Source organism: Globicephala melas, chromosome 1, assembly GCF_963455315.2.
Source record: "Globicephala melas chromosome 1, mGloMel1.2, whole genome shotgun sequence".
NCBI classification, from domain to species: Eukaryota; Metazoa; Chordata; class Mammalia; order Artiodactyla; family Delphinidae; genus Globicephala; species Globicephala melas.
In genome coordinates, this window is record NC_083314.1 from 153376715 (window position 1) to 153391624 (window position 14910).

Below are 14910 nucleotides of genomic sequence, written 5' to 3' on the forward strand. Positions count from 1 at the left end.
GCTAGTTCCTAGCAGAACCAGTAATTATACCCAAGCAATATGGCTCCAGAGTCCATACTCTGAACTACTAAGCTACACTTCAGAGAGGAGGAGAGCGGGAGGAATCTGGTAGGATGATGACCAGGGAATGGAAGAAAAAGCAGGTAGTTTGGGAACATAAATTTTTATTGAGCACCTGTTATATACCAGGGACTGTGGATAAAAGGATGAGTAAGACCATGGCCCATGTCCTTTAAAACCTACAGTCTGGTGAGGAAGACAGGTGTGAGTCACGTTATTTCAAAACAACATGGCAAGTTCTTAAATAATTACAGAGAGCCATGTACAAAGGGCTACAGGAACACGAAGAGTGACACCTCACTCAACCCAGGCCGGAGGTGTCAAGAAAGGCTTCTTGAGGAGGTGACTCCTAGGTTGAGAATGAAGAGTTGAAATAGGGAGAGCGTGGTCCAGACTGAGGAAAGTACGCAAGGGAAAAAGGCTGAAGGCAAGTGAGGGGGTATATTTGGGGAAGAGCAAGATGTTAGATACCACTAGAGCTCAATAAATAGTAATTCCCTTCCCCCTCCCTCTCTTGGGAAGGAATGAGGCCCCATGTCTCCCTAGGAAAAGCCCTATAGATAGAACTTTTGGGAATGAAGGAAATCGGTGTTGGCGTTCTTGAAAGGTCACTTCTGTGAGCATCCCCTGCTCTGGCTCCCTAAGAAGTAGCTCAGTCTTCTAAAGGGAACTTGTTTTTGTTTACCTCACATGGACATCAAGCCGCTTCAAAAATTGCCCATACTCTTCACGTAGAGCTTCTTTCTCCTGCTGCAACCCAGACAGCTTCTCTGACAATTCCTGGTTGCTCTTCAGATGCTGAAAAACATTTAAAAGTATGGGAATACTCTGCTGAATACAGGTTTGATGTTGACGAAATGGAAACTGGCAACGCCTTTCTGCTGAAAAAGGCATATGGAAACCAGCGTAGCTTCCTGTGATTTTGCACTTCCAGAATTCCTGAAAGCCAATAGGTCTTTTCCTTGACTTTTGTTCCCCCAACCTTTCCAGTAGATTTGTGAGAATTTAATTCCACATATAGAGAGTCTTCCAGCTTGAAGTAGAGTGAAAGCTGTTTTCCTGACCTAGCCCTGACTAATAAAGTATTTGGTTCTAGAAGGGGCTCCAGGGAGTCTGGACTTAGTGTCTGAGCTGGTCGGATTTGAAGGCAGTTTAATCTTGTCACTAATACTAGCAATCTATGACCAAAATTGATTAAATGATAATGTAGTCGCCTGTGGTGAAGTGCTCTGGCAGACCACAGGACTGCTACAAAGTTACAGAGGCACTGAGAACTCCAAGGAGTGCGGGGTGGCGAGCCACACCTGACCACGTTAATGAGCCGAAGAGGAGAAAATGTCCAGCTTGGGGTTTAATTATTGGAACAAGGCATACTCAGAGACCCAGAGCACATCCTTCATGTAGGCAGCAGGTCAATATATCCCAAACCCAAATTTCATCAAGGAGGTGGCAGAATTGCAGCATAAGTTGATTTCGTAGACTTGCCACATCTCTTATGTGAAAAATAGTGCTTTATTTGGAAATACATGCAAATCTGAGAATTGGGAACGAGAACATCTGACAGGATTCCAATAACTTTGAGCACCCTGGACCTAGAAATCCTACTGAGCCCCTCTTAGCAGCATAAACAGTCCTGCTGTCTCAGATTAAACACCCTTGCATCGAGGACTCTACTGACTCCACCTGAGGCAGCTACCTGTGCAGGGATACCTATTATTCTTAACACCCACCCTATACCACTACCGCTTCTCTTTGCCTCCAATCCTACAACTAGAGTCAGATCCCAGCCCGTCCTGGGGAGAGGGGGTTGAGTATAGGGACTCACCTAGGAGGACTGCCATATTGAAAGAATGGAAAGATTCTGCCAAATTAAATTGGCAGAAACCTGAGGAATACGGGTAGGACTGTATTCGTAAGGCATTACACTAGGGAGAAAGGAATATAATGTTGAATAGGCTGAATTTATTGACATGGATGCGCTTACCAGAGATTCAGGATTTAATGTGTTGATTTTAACGTCTAACGTGACTTTAATAGTTTGCTTGGTTGGTGGACTGAAACTTGGACCCAACAGTGACCTGTGTTAAATGACATTAAGATGCCAAGCTTCTTTGGTATAAGAGAGGAAAGAAGCCAAAGTCTTAAGTAGATTGGAAGTTTGGAGTAGATTTGTCATGGGCGACCTTCTCACCACCTCATCACTATGACCCGCACGTCACTCAGAAGACACTCCTTTCCCCCAGGCTTTGCCAAATACACTGGTGAGGGGAGGTCCAGATTCCTTGAAATGCTGAAAATGCTCTCCTACTGAGGATGATGGTGGGAGATGCCAACACTGAAGCCCTGATTTTAGTGGGGATGATGGTACTGCAGCGTGTCAGAGATCAAGTGGCAATGTTTAACCCCTGATACAAGGTGGGCATTATTACTCTTATTAGATAATGGGGCCAGAGATTTAACCAAATGGTTTGACTCGTAGCGATCTTTGGTTGTAGTTAATTGCTCACAGTGATTACAGGACTAAAATAGATGAACAGCCTATTAAAGTTTTAATTGCGTTGTATTTTTAAATAAATGAATCAATATATAAATGCACCTGGGTCTGGTGAACAGAGGCCCAATTTGAATGACAACAGTGGAGAGTAATGGCCTCTTACTCAATCCCCAGACCTGAGTCAGTTCAGACCCAGGGTCCTTTTGCTAGGTTGTCTTCAGGAAGAACCTTGTGTGTGACGCTGCCACAAGCATGTGATCTTCTCCAAAGCCTTCCCCAAAGAGGACTGTGGCCTTTTACCCAGGTGACTGGGCATTGGAGAAAGGGAACTATCTAGACTTTGGGAGAATTACATACAGTACAGTGGTTCTCAGTCAACACTAATACCTTGGAACCCAAAATGAGACTGAGGTTCACAATTCAGAGTGAGGGCTTAAGGAAGTAAGGTGGAAAATGGAGTTTGAACACACAGAGTGTCTTAGAGTATGTCTGCAGTGATTCATTGGCTCAGTGTAGGTTTCATGATGGGCCTAGTGGGTTTGTGAATCTCCTCAGTGATTTCTTCCCAATTCTTTTTTTTCTTTTTTTGCGGTACGCAGGCCTCTCACCACTGTGGCCTCTCCCGTTGCGGAGCACAGGCTCCGGACGCACAGGCTCAGCGGCCATGGCTCACAGGCCCAGCCGCTCCGTGGCATGTGGGATCCTCCCAGACCGGGGCACGAACCCGTGTCCCCTGCATCGGCAGGCGGACTCTCAACCACTGCACCACCAGGGAAGCCCTCTCCTCAATTCTTGAATGTATAGTCAAACTAGACAATCTGGAATAGAAGGTTCTCTTTGTTGGCTTTCTGACCTGAGGCATGAGGGCTATTGATGGTAGAAAAGGCCAAGTGCTTGGAATGCCGTTTCAGAGTCTAGAATCAACTTATACCGCCTTTGCCTTCAACCCATTTATCAAGCAACCTTCAAGGCTGTATGGTTTTAGTGGTGCCCAAAGCAAGACAAAGATCTGTGCTGTGACAGGCTGCGGTGCAAACTGCTTTGCCACTTGGGCTTTATGACCCAGCAGACCCAAAGTTGCTCCAAGTTTCCATGGCAGCTGAGGAAGCAATACAGAGCCTCTGGAAAACTGTAGTTTAATGTTATGATTTGGGAGGAAAGTCATCTCTCCTCCTATAATATCTCTTTGCCTTTTGAGAAAGGTCCTTGCTTGTGACTGGCCCTGGTGGAGACTGAATGGTTGGCCATGAGAAATCAAGTATCGAGTAACCTGAGCTGTCCTTCCTGAAATGAGGTGTTCTATTATTCACTGAGCATTGAGCTGGGCATGTGCAGTAGTACTCCATCCTCAAACAGAATTGCTATGTAAAATACTGAGCCCCAGCAGGTCCTTAAGGTTCCAAGCTACATTAGCAAGTGGTACTTACTTCTATTGCATCACCACCTCTCTTAACCCAAACCTATGGCCTAATGGGGAGTTCCCTACGACCAGTTAGCCAAGGAAGAATAAATTCGGGCCTGATGTACATATGATTCTGTACAATATGCAGCAACCACTAAGCTGGGACGAAGTGAGAGTAGCATTGACATATATACACTACCAAACGTAAATAGATATGCAGTGGGGAAGCAACTGCATAGCACAGGGAGATCAGCTGAGTGCTTTGTGACCATCTAGAGGGGTGGGATAGGGAGGATGGGAGGGAGACGCAAAAGGGAGGGGATATGGGGATATATGTATATGTATAGCTGATTCACTTTGTTATACAGCAGAAACGAACACAACATTGTAAAGCAATTATACTCCACTAAAGATGTTTAAAACAAAAAAAGTAGGGCTGCTGTGGCATACAGCCCCAACTGAGGGGTAGCCCTTAAGACCAGGGGGAAGGGAAATCTCAGTGGGCAAAGCTTGTGTTCACTTTGCCTGGAAAGGGAGATGTCCAGAGGCATGGACCTATGCTAATTTATAGAAAGTTTCTAATAGTTTGGCCAGATGATCAGGGATTTGGAAAGAATAATATTGGAGGACTGATGAAAAAGAGGCCTGGACTAGAAATGCTGTCCAATCGGTGGGAATGTTCTATGTCTGCACTCTCCAACATGGTGGTCACTTGCCACCCGTGGCTACTGAGCACATGAAACGTGCCTAGTGTGTCTGAGGAACTGAATTTTTAATTTTATGTAATTTTAATTAACTTAGCCACATGTGGCTAGTTGACACAATATTAGACAGCACAGGCCTAGAGTGTGAACATATATGTGTTACATGTGTTTCTGCTCAGCAGAGGGCTTCCACAGAAGAGGTGGCTCTCAATAATCAGGTGGAAAAAATAGTACATTCTGGATGTCACTTAGCCTCTTTTTCTATCTATTTGCTCATTCAGTGGGCTCACGTGCAAAGTGCATGGGGGCAGGAATATATTTTATAAGGAGTCACCAAGGCTAATCCACCCAACTTGCTAAAAGCACAGATCAATGTTGAGCAACTGTTATGGCAGTTGGGGGGCCAGGCAGCCACCTGGTAGTAGGTTTATTACTCTGGACCCCTTCCACCATGCAGAGAACAACAATTTGTCCTCAGTGAAAGAGACACTCATTTTATTTTTGTTCTTTTCATTAATCTTTATTGGAGTAGAGTTGATTTACAATGTTGTTAGTTTCTTGCTGTACAGCAAAGTGATTCAGTCATACGTACATATATATCCACTCATTTTTAGATTTCCTTCCCATTTAGGTCACCACAGAGCACTGAGTAGAGTTTCCTGTGCTATGGAGTAGGTTCTCATTAGTTATCTATTTTATACATAGTAAGGAAACACTCATTTTAGATACGGATTTGCTTTCTCTTTCCACAATGCTTTTGCCAGGACCACCATCTGTGGACTTACCAAATTCTTTATTTCTTGTCATGATATACTACCACCCAACATGGCTTCTGACCAAGAAAATCATTTTACACTAAGAGAAGTGAAACAAAAGCTCATATATATGAGAGTCATTGGTCTCACCGTATATCCCACTATCCAGTAAAAAAACAAACCTGCAAAACAGTGGAAAGACCTATGGAGGATGTAGTTATGATGCTGGCTAGGTGAAAACATCTTTTGAGGTTCAGTGATGTCCGATAAGATGATGTCTAAACTTTTAACCATTGATTGATATATGATGCTGTTTCTCTCAGAGCCAGAATATGGGAAAGAAACCAAGAGCTGGAATGGGAGTGGCTTTTCAAACCTATACCTCATTGGCAAAACATGTGTTATTGTATTATTGGTAGTTAACTTATAATTAAGTTTTAAAGTTAGTATATCCATGTGGATTGAGACTGAAGAAGCAGCAATTAACATTACCCCCAAATGACCACAGATGCTGCTGGGACTCTGAGAAGTTAAGTGTATCAATGAAACAGGAGGCAGGGCACAACCTTTAAAAGAATGACATAGCTGTTGAGGATACAACAAAAACTGGTTGGAACCGATTAGGTCAAAGATGGCAGAAGATTTGACTTCCAGTAGACTTTGAGCCTCATTATATGCTCGTTGTAACTAGCTAAACAACACACCCACAGGTGCTGTGACAGTTCTGAGGCCAACCATAAAAGTCCCAAAAGTGGGCAGTCACCCAATTCCTGCAAATCCCTGTCCCTTCTCCAAAATAGTTGGAATAATCCTCCCACTCATTAGCCTGTGAAATTACCCAGCCTATAAAAATTAACCACGCCATATTTCGGGGCCTCTCACCTTCTGAGATGGCCCACACTCTGTCTGTGGAGTGAGTTTCTCCCAGGGCCGCTCTGGCCTTTTGAGATGGACTGCATTCTGTCTATGGAATATGTTTCTCTCTAAATAAATCCACTTCTTACCTATCACTTTGTTATCCACTGAATTCTTTCTGAGATGAGACAGAAGAACCTCAGCTTCATTAATTCCTGAGACCGGGTGTGTGATCGCAATTAAGACAGTGGGCTCAAGTCCCAAAGTCGGTTTTGGCTGGGTTCAAGTCCCAATCTAAGTTCTGAGATTTCATCTTCATTTATATGAGTGATAGTGCATCCTATTAGAGGAAAGCATACTACTCTTCATTTTAAAAAAAAAATTTTAAATTATTTTTTATATAGCAGGTTCTTATTAGTTATCTATTTTAAATATATTAGTGTATATATGTCAATCCCAATCTCCCAATTCATCCCACCACCAGCCCCCCACCGAACCCCCCCACCCCACCATTGCTTTCCACCCTAGGTGTCCATATGTTTGTTCTCTACATCTGTGTCTCTATTTCTGCCCTGCAAACCGGTCCATCTATACCATTTTTCTAGGTTCCACATATATGCGTTAATATACGATATTTGTTTTTCTCTTTCTGACTTACTTCATTCTGTATGACAGTCCCTAGATCCATCCACGTCTCTACAAATGACCCAATTTCGTTCCTTGTTATGGCTGAGTAATATTCCATTGTATATATGTACCACATCTCCTTTATCCATTCGTCTCTTGATGGGCATTTAGGTTGCTTCCATGACCTAGCTATTGTAAATAGTGCTGCAATGAACATTGGGGTGCATGTGTCTTTTTGAATATGGTTTTCTCTGGGTATATGCCCAGTAGTGGGATTGCTGGGTCATATGGTAATTCTATTTTTAGTTTCTTAAGGAACCTCCACACTGTTCTCCATAGTGGTTGTATCAATTTACATACCCACCAACAGTGCAAGAGGGTTCCCTTTTCTCCACACCCTCTCCAGCATCTATTGTCTATAGATTTTCTGATGATGCCCATTCTAACTGGTGTGAGGTGATACCTCATTGTAGTTTTGATTTGCATTTCTCTAATAATTAGTGATGTTGAGCAGCTTTTCATGTGCTTCTTGGCCATCTGTATGTCTTTTTTGGAGAAATGTCTATTTAGGTCTTCTGACCTTTTTTGATTGGGTTGTTTTTTTAATATTGAGTTGCATGAGCTGTTTATATATTTTGGATATTAATCCTTTGTCCGTTGATTAGTTTGCAAATATTTTCTCCCATTCTGAGGGTTGTCTTTTCATCTGGTTTGCAGTTTCCTTTGCTGTGCAAAAGCTTTAAAGTTTCATTAGGTCTCATTTGTTTATTTTTGTTTTTATTTCCATTTCTCTAGGAGGTAGATCAAAAAAGATCTTGCTGTGATTTATGTCGAAGAATGTTCTTCCTGTGTTTTCCTCTAAGAGTTTTATAGTGTCTGGTCTTACATTTAGGTCTCCAATCCATTCTGAGTTTATTTTTGTGTATGGTGTTAGGAAGTGTTCTAATTTCATTCTTTTACATGTAACTGTCCAGTTTTCCCAGCACCACTTATTGAAGAGACTGTCTTTTCTCCATTGTATATCCTTGCCTCCTTTGTCATAGATTAGTTGACAATAGGTGCGTGGGTTTATCTCTGGGCTTTCTATCCTGTTCCATTGATCTATATTTCTGTTTTTGTGCCAGTACCATATTGTCTTGATTACTGTAGCTTTGTAGTATAGTCTGAAGTTAGGGAGTCTGATTGCTCCAGCTCCACTTTTTTCCCTCAAGACTGCTTTGGCGTCTTTTGTGTCTCCATACAAATTTTAAGATTTTTTTGCTCTAGTTCTGTAAAAAATGCCACTGGTAATTTGACAGGGATTGCATTGAATCTGTAGATTGCTTTGGGTAGTATAGTCCAATATTTTCACAATATGGATTCTTCCAATCCAAGAACATGGTATATCTCTCCATCTGTTTGTGTCATCTTTGATTACTTTCATCAGTGTCATATAGTTTTTTTCTTTTTTTTTTTTTTTTGCGGTACGTGGGCCTCTCACTGTTGTGGCCTCTCCCGTTGCGGAGCACAGGCTCCGGATGCGCAGGCTCAGCGGCCATGGCTCACGGGCCTAGCTGCTCCGCGGCATGTGGAATCTTCCTGGACCGGAGCACGAACCCGCGTCCCCTGCATCGGCAGGCGGACTCTCAACCACTGCGCCACCAGGGAAGCCCTGTCGTATAGTTTTCTGAGTACAGGTCTTTTACCTCCTTAGGTAGGTTTATTCCTAGGTACTTTATTCTTTTTGTTGCAATGGTGAATGGGATTGTTTCCTTAATTTCTCTTTCTGGTCTTTCGTTGTTAGTGTCTAGGAATGCAAGAGATTTCTGTGCATTCATTTTGTATCCTGCAACTTTACCAGATTCATCGATTAGCTCTAGTAGTTTTTGGGTGGCACCTTTAGGATTCTCTATGTATAGTATCATGTCATCTGCAAACAGTGACAGTTTTACTTCTTCTTTTCCAATTTGTATTCCTTTTATTTCTTTTTCTTCTCTGATTGCCATGGCTAGGACTTCCAAAACTATGTTGAATAATGGTGGCGAGAGTGGACATCGTGGTCTTGTTCCAGATCTTAGAGGAAATGCTTTCAGTTTTCACCATTGAGAATGATGTTTGCTGTGGGTTTGTCGTATATGGCCTTTATTATGTTGAGGTAGGTTCCCATTATGCCCACTTTCTGGAGGGTTTTTATCATAAATGGGTGTTGAATTTTGTCAAAAGCTTTTTCTGCATCTATTGAGATGATCATATGGTTTTTATTCTTCAATTTGTTAATATGGTGTATCACATTGATTGATTTGCATATATTGAAGAATCCTTGCATCCCTGGGGTAAATCCCACTTGATAATGGTGTATGATCCTTTTAATGTGTTGTTGGATTTTGTTGACGATTTTTGCATCTATAGTCATCAGTGATATTGGTCTATAATTTTCTTTTTTTGTAGTATCTTTGTCTGGCTTTGGTATCAGGGAGATGGTGGCCTCATAGAATGAGTTTGGGAGTTCCTTCCTCTGCAATTTTTTGGAAGAGTTTGAGAAGGATGGGTGTTAGCTCTTCTCTAAATGTTTGATAGAATACACCTGTGAAGCCATCTGGTCCAGGACTTTTGTTTGTTGGAAGATTTTTAATCACAGTTTCAATTTCATTACTTGTGATTGGTTTTTTCATATTTTCTATTTCTTCCTGGTTCAGACTTGGAAGGTTATACATTTCAAAGAATTTGTCCATTTCTTCAACGTTGTCCATTTTATTGGCATATAGTTGCTTGTAGTAGTCTCTTAGGATGCTTTGTATTTCTGCAGTGTCCGTTGTAACTTCTCCTTTTTCATTTCTAATTTTATTGATTTGAGTCCTCTCCCTCTTTTTCTTGATGAGTCTGGGTAAAGGTTTATCAATTTTGTTTATCTTCTCAAAGAATCAGCTTTTAGTTTTATTGATCTTTGCTATTGTTTTCTTTGTTTCTATTTCATTTATTTCTGCTCTGATCTTTATGATTTCTTTCCTTCTACTAACTTTGGGTTTTGTTTGCTCTTCTTTCTCTAGTTCCTTTAGGTGTATGGTTAGATTGTTTATTTGAGATTTTTCTTGTTTCTTGAGGTAGGCTTGTATTGCTAAAAACTTCCCTCTTAGAACTGCTTTTGCTGTATCCCGCAGGTTTTGGATCATTGTGTTTTTGTTGTCATTTGTCTCTAGGTATTCTTTGATTTCTTCAGTGATCTCTTGGTTATTTAGTAATGTATTGTTTAGCCTCCATGTGTTTGTGTTTTTTATTTTTTTTCCCTGTAATTGATTTCTAATTTCATAGCGTTGTGCTCAGAAAAGATGCTTGACATGATTTCGATTTTCTTAAATTTACCGAGGCTTGATTTGTGACCCAAGATGTGATCTATCCTGGAGAATGTTCTGTGTGCCCTTGAGAAGAAAGTGTAATCTGCTGATTTTGGATAGAATGTCCTATAAATATCAATTAAATCTATCTGGTCTGTTGCGCCATTTAAAGCTTGTGTTTCCTTATTAATTTTCGGTCTGGGTGATCTGTCCATTGGTGTAAGTGCGGTGTTAAAGTCCCCCACTATTATTGTGTTACAGTCCTCTTTTATAGCTGTTAGCAGTTGCCTTATGTATTGAGGAGCTCCTATGTTGGGTGCATATATATTTATAGTTGTTATATCTTCTTCTTGGATTGATCCCTTGATCATTATCTAGTGTCCTCCCTTGTCTCTTGTAACATTCCTTATTTTAAAGTCTACTTTATGTGATATAAGTATTGCTACTCCAGCTTTCTTTTGATTTCCATTTGCATGGAATATCTTTTTCCATCCCCTCACTTTCAGTCTGTATGTGTCCCGAGGTCTGAAGTGGGTCTCTTGAGACAGCATATATATGGGTCTTGTTTTTGTATCCATTCAGCGAGCCTATGTCTTTTGGTTGGAGCATTTAATCCATTCACGTTTAAGGTAATTATCTATATGTATATTGCTAGTACAATTTTCTTAATTGCTATGGGTTTTTTTTTTGTAGGTCCTTTTCTTCTCTTATGTTTCCCACTTAGAGAAGTTCGTTTAGCATTTGCTGTAGAGCTGGTTTGTTGGTGCTGAATTCTCTTAGCTTTTGTTTGTCTGTAAAGCTTTTGATTTCTCCCTCGAATCTGAATGAGATCCTTGTTGGGCATAGTAATCTTGGTTGTAGGTTCTTCCCTTTCATCACTTTAAATATATCATGCCACTCCCTTCTGGCTTGTAGAGTTTCCACTGAGAAATCAGCTGTTAACCTTATGGGAGTTCCCTTGTATGTTATTTGTCATTTTCCCCTTGTTGCTTCGAATAATTTTTCTTTGTCTTTAATTTTTGTCAATATGATTACTATGTGTCTCAGTGTGTTTCTCCTTGGGTTTATCCTGCCTGGGACTCTCTGTGTTTGCTGGACTTGGGTAGCTATTTCCTTTCCCATGTTATGGAAGTTTTCGACTATAATCTCTTCAAATATTTTCTCAGGTCCTTTCTCCTCTCTTCTCCTTCTGAGACCCCTATAATGTGAATGTTGTTTCATTTAATGTTGTCCCAGAGGTCTCTCAGGCTGTCTTCATTTATTTGCATTCTTTTTTCTTTATTCTGTTCTGCAGCAGTGAATTCCACCATTCTGTCTTCCTGGTCACTTATCCATTCTTCTGCCTCAGTTATTCTGCTATTGATTCCTTCTAGTGTATTTTCCATTTCAGTTATTGTATTGTTCATCTCTGTTTGTTTGTTTTTTTAATTCTTCTAGGTGTTTGTTTTTTAATTCTTTAGGTCTTTGTTAAACATTTCTTGCATCTTCTCAATCTTTGCCTCCATTCTTTTTCTGAGGTCTTGGATCATCTTCAGTATCATTATTTTGTATTCTTTTTCTGGAAGGTTGCCTATCTCCACTTCATTTAGTTGTTTTTATGGGGTTTTATCTTGTTCCTTCATCTGGTATAAAGTCCTCTGCCTTTTCATTTTGTCTATCTTTCTGTGAATGTGGTTTTCCTTCCACAGGCTGGAGAATTGTAGTTCTTCTTGCTTTTCAAGCATACTATTCTTTTTATTGTTTAAAAGGTTAAATATTGGGTAAAAGGGTTTGTTTGGAAGCTGATTATACAAAGTGGACTGTGACATTGCTTACAGGGCCCCTATTTTTCTAAGCTGTCCCCTGTGTTGCAAGGTTGGAAGTCTGAAAACTTTTCCCAAACTCCCTTGACAGCAGAGTTCCAGTTTGGTTTCTGCAAATGAAAGGCAGCTGCACACAGTTTGGAAAGCATGGGGGAAAGCATAGGAAAAGCCACTGTTCTCCTCTAGCACTACTCGAAGCAGATATGGTAGGGGGTCCTTGGAGAAAGAACCAGGCATGGCTTTCTTGACAGAAGCCATTTTTGGCCTAATCCATTTTGTGATCTAAGCCTGGCCACGATGCTTGCCCTTGAACAGGTCTCAGTAATTAATGATCTAAATGGAAGTGAGGGAATGTAAGAACAAAGGAAAAGCAGTCAAGAAATAATAGTTCAGTGATAAATCTAGTCCTAGTTCCTCCTCAAGGGATACATAACAATCTGATACACGTCTTTGGGTTCTACAGGAAGTAAGACCCCCACCTAGGTGGAGGACAGCATGATGATGTTCACCCTCATGACTTCAATCAACTAAAGCTTGGACTCTATGGACCTTTGCCCCAATTCTATGCTGAATTCTCCTCTGCTCAAGCTCCTTCATGAATATGCACGTACCCTTAGCTTAAAACTTCCCCAATTTTGCTGTTCAAGGAGACACTGCTTTGGGAGAGAGCCCTGGTGTTCTTACTTGCTGCAAGTAACAAATCCTTCCTTCTCCTGTTCTTTGGCTTGGCTGTATCTTTTGGCTCAATACCTACCACGAGGCAAATCCAGTATCTGGGTAACACTACCAGGTAGATGAAAGGGAAGATAGCAGATGAGACTTTTGTAAGGGCTTCAGGGAGAGTTCCTGTAAATCTCCCACTTCGGTGCTGCAGGAGTTGGTTTCCCTGTGATTCCTGAACTTCTGGATTTATTGAAAGCTGGCAACCTTCTACTCACCCCTACCTCTCCCTTCCAACAGTTCTGTAAGTATGTTCTTCCCCGTGTTAAATTCCTTCTTGCTTGCAATACCTAGAGTAGATTCTGCTTTCCTGAATGAATCCTGACTAAACTTAATGGGTAAAGTGCTAGGCATTCAATAATTATTAGCTCTTATTAGCTATCAATTAGGTCTAAGGGAATAGGGAAACTGAGAAGCATACCTATTTGCTTTCTTACCTCATCAGATTTTCTTTTTTCATTTTCCAGTTGTTTAAGTTGGGTCTCTTGTTGCTGAATTCTGGATTGTTGCTGAGAACTGGTCATTTCCAGTTGATTCTCTTTATCCTTTAAGATTTTCACTTGCATTTGTAGCTCATTCATATTCTGATCTAGGAGTTTCCTGAGGGCAATTAATGTACATTAAACCACACTGTGAATTGCAAAGCTCTGCAAAAGAAACTCTTCGACCTAAAATTGTTGTACTGGGCACAGGGGATTTTTTTTTGGTTCACTGAGGTAAGGTAGGTGTCCGTAAGATAAAGGGACCAACATCAAAGGAAACTCCTTTGTGACAGAAGCTTTTCTTAGTTTTCTCTCTCACTCCTGAAAACCACCCTATGAAGAATAATTTTCCTTATTTACCAGAGGAAGCTGTGGCACAGAGAGGTTTAATTAACTTGCTCCAGGTCACACGGCTAGGAAAAGTTCGAGGTAGGGCTCTAATTCCAAATTCTTTATTCTTTCTTTTTTTTTTGGCCGCGCCCAGGGATCAAACCCATGTCCCCTGCAGTGGAAGCGAGGAGTCTTAGCCACTGGACCCTCAGGGAAGTCCCGGGGATTCTATATTCTTTGTACTTGTTCTGAGTGCTTTATGAGTTGAATCCCATCATTTTCTTCCTTTAATATAGGGTTGTTAGTTACAAACACTATTGATACTAATGCACACGTGTTAACACTGCTGTAGCATTCTCCTTTACTCTTAAGATAAAGTAAAAATTCTTTTTTTGGACTTTGGGATCTTATTTCCCCGACCAAGGACTAACCCAGCCGGGCTCTCAGCAGTGGGGGAATTCCTTTAATATGGTTTATTAGCTAGCTTACCTTTCTAGCCTCATTTTCTTGCCACTTCCTCTACCCTCAAACATTTTGTTCCAGGCAAAATGCACTTTTTCACTTCCTGAAACAAGTCATTCTCCACACTTATTCCTCCCTTGCAACTCCAACCTTTTCCCTATCCTCCTCTTCCAGGCCTTCCTTTGCCTGATATTTTCCACTTAGTTTTACCATAACAACTACTTGACTCTCAGCTTAAATAGCTTTCTTTGAGGAAGGCTTTCTCGAGCTTCCTAGACCAAATTAGGTCTCCCTGCTATGTGTTATCTGAGCATCCTAAACCTCCCTTAGTATAACACTTCTCATACTTCATTATAGTTACAAAGTCTTATGTGTCAGGATATTAATTATAAAATTATTTTAGGGACTTCCCTGGTGGCACAGTGGTTAAGTCTCCATGCTCCCAATGCAGGGGGTCCGGGGTTGATCCCTGGTCATGGAACTAGATCCCACATGCATGCTGCAACTAAGAGTTTGCATGCCACAACTAAGAAGCCGGCAAGCTGCAACTAAGGAGCCCGCCTGCTGCAACCAAGACCCAGCGCAACCAAATAAATAAATAAAATATTAAAAAAATTATTTTATAACAGCAAAAAGTCTAAAAAACATTTTATATAAATTGTGATATAATCTATGATATAATTGTGATATATCTATGTAACAAAATGCTATACAACTGCTTAAAATATTATGAAACTATAAATCCATAACAGAAAGGTGGAAAATCACAAAATATTTGGAGATTAAACAAACATGCTTCTATCTAAACAATACGTGTGTTAAAGACAAATCTTAAAATTATTTTAAAGTACATGTAGTTTACATGAAAATGAAAACGCAACTTACAAAATTTGTGGGATGTGGCAA

General features: G+C 40.8%; 1 protein-coding gene across 11 annotated transcripts in view; it reads right to left on the bottom strand.

The window, feature by feature from the left end:
* The window catches only part of CCDC30 (coiled-coil domain containing 30), a 173757-nt gene that overhangs the window by 22764 nt on the left and 136083 nt on the right, over window positions 1-14910 (bottom strand). For all 11 annotated transcript variants that reach the window (XR_009565627.1, XM_060306890.1, XM_060306916.1 and 8 more), the window contains 2 exons: window positions 13168-13330; window positions 746-858 (listed from right to left, as the gene is read on the bottom strand). Coding sequence is in view for 10 of the 11 variants with exons in the window: in XM_060306890.1 (XP_060162873.1) it covers window positions 746-858; window positions 13168-13330 (276 nt within the window). In the remaining variant the exon portion in view is untranslated. The remainder of the gene's footprint in view (window positions 1-745; window positions 859-13167; window positions 13331-14910) is intronic.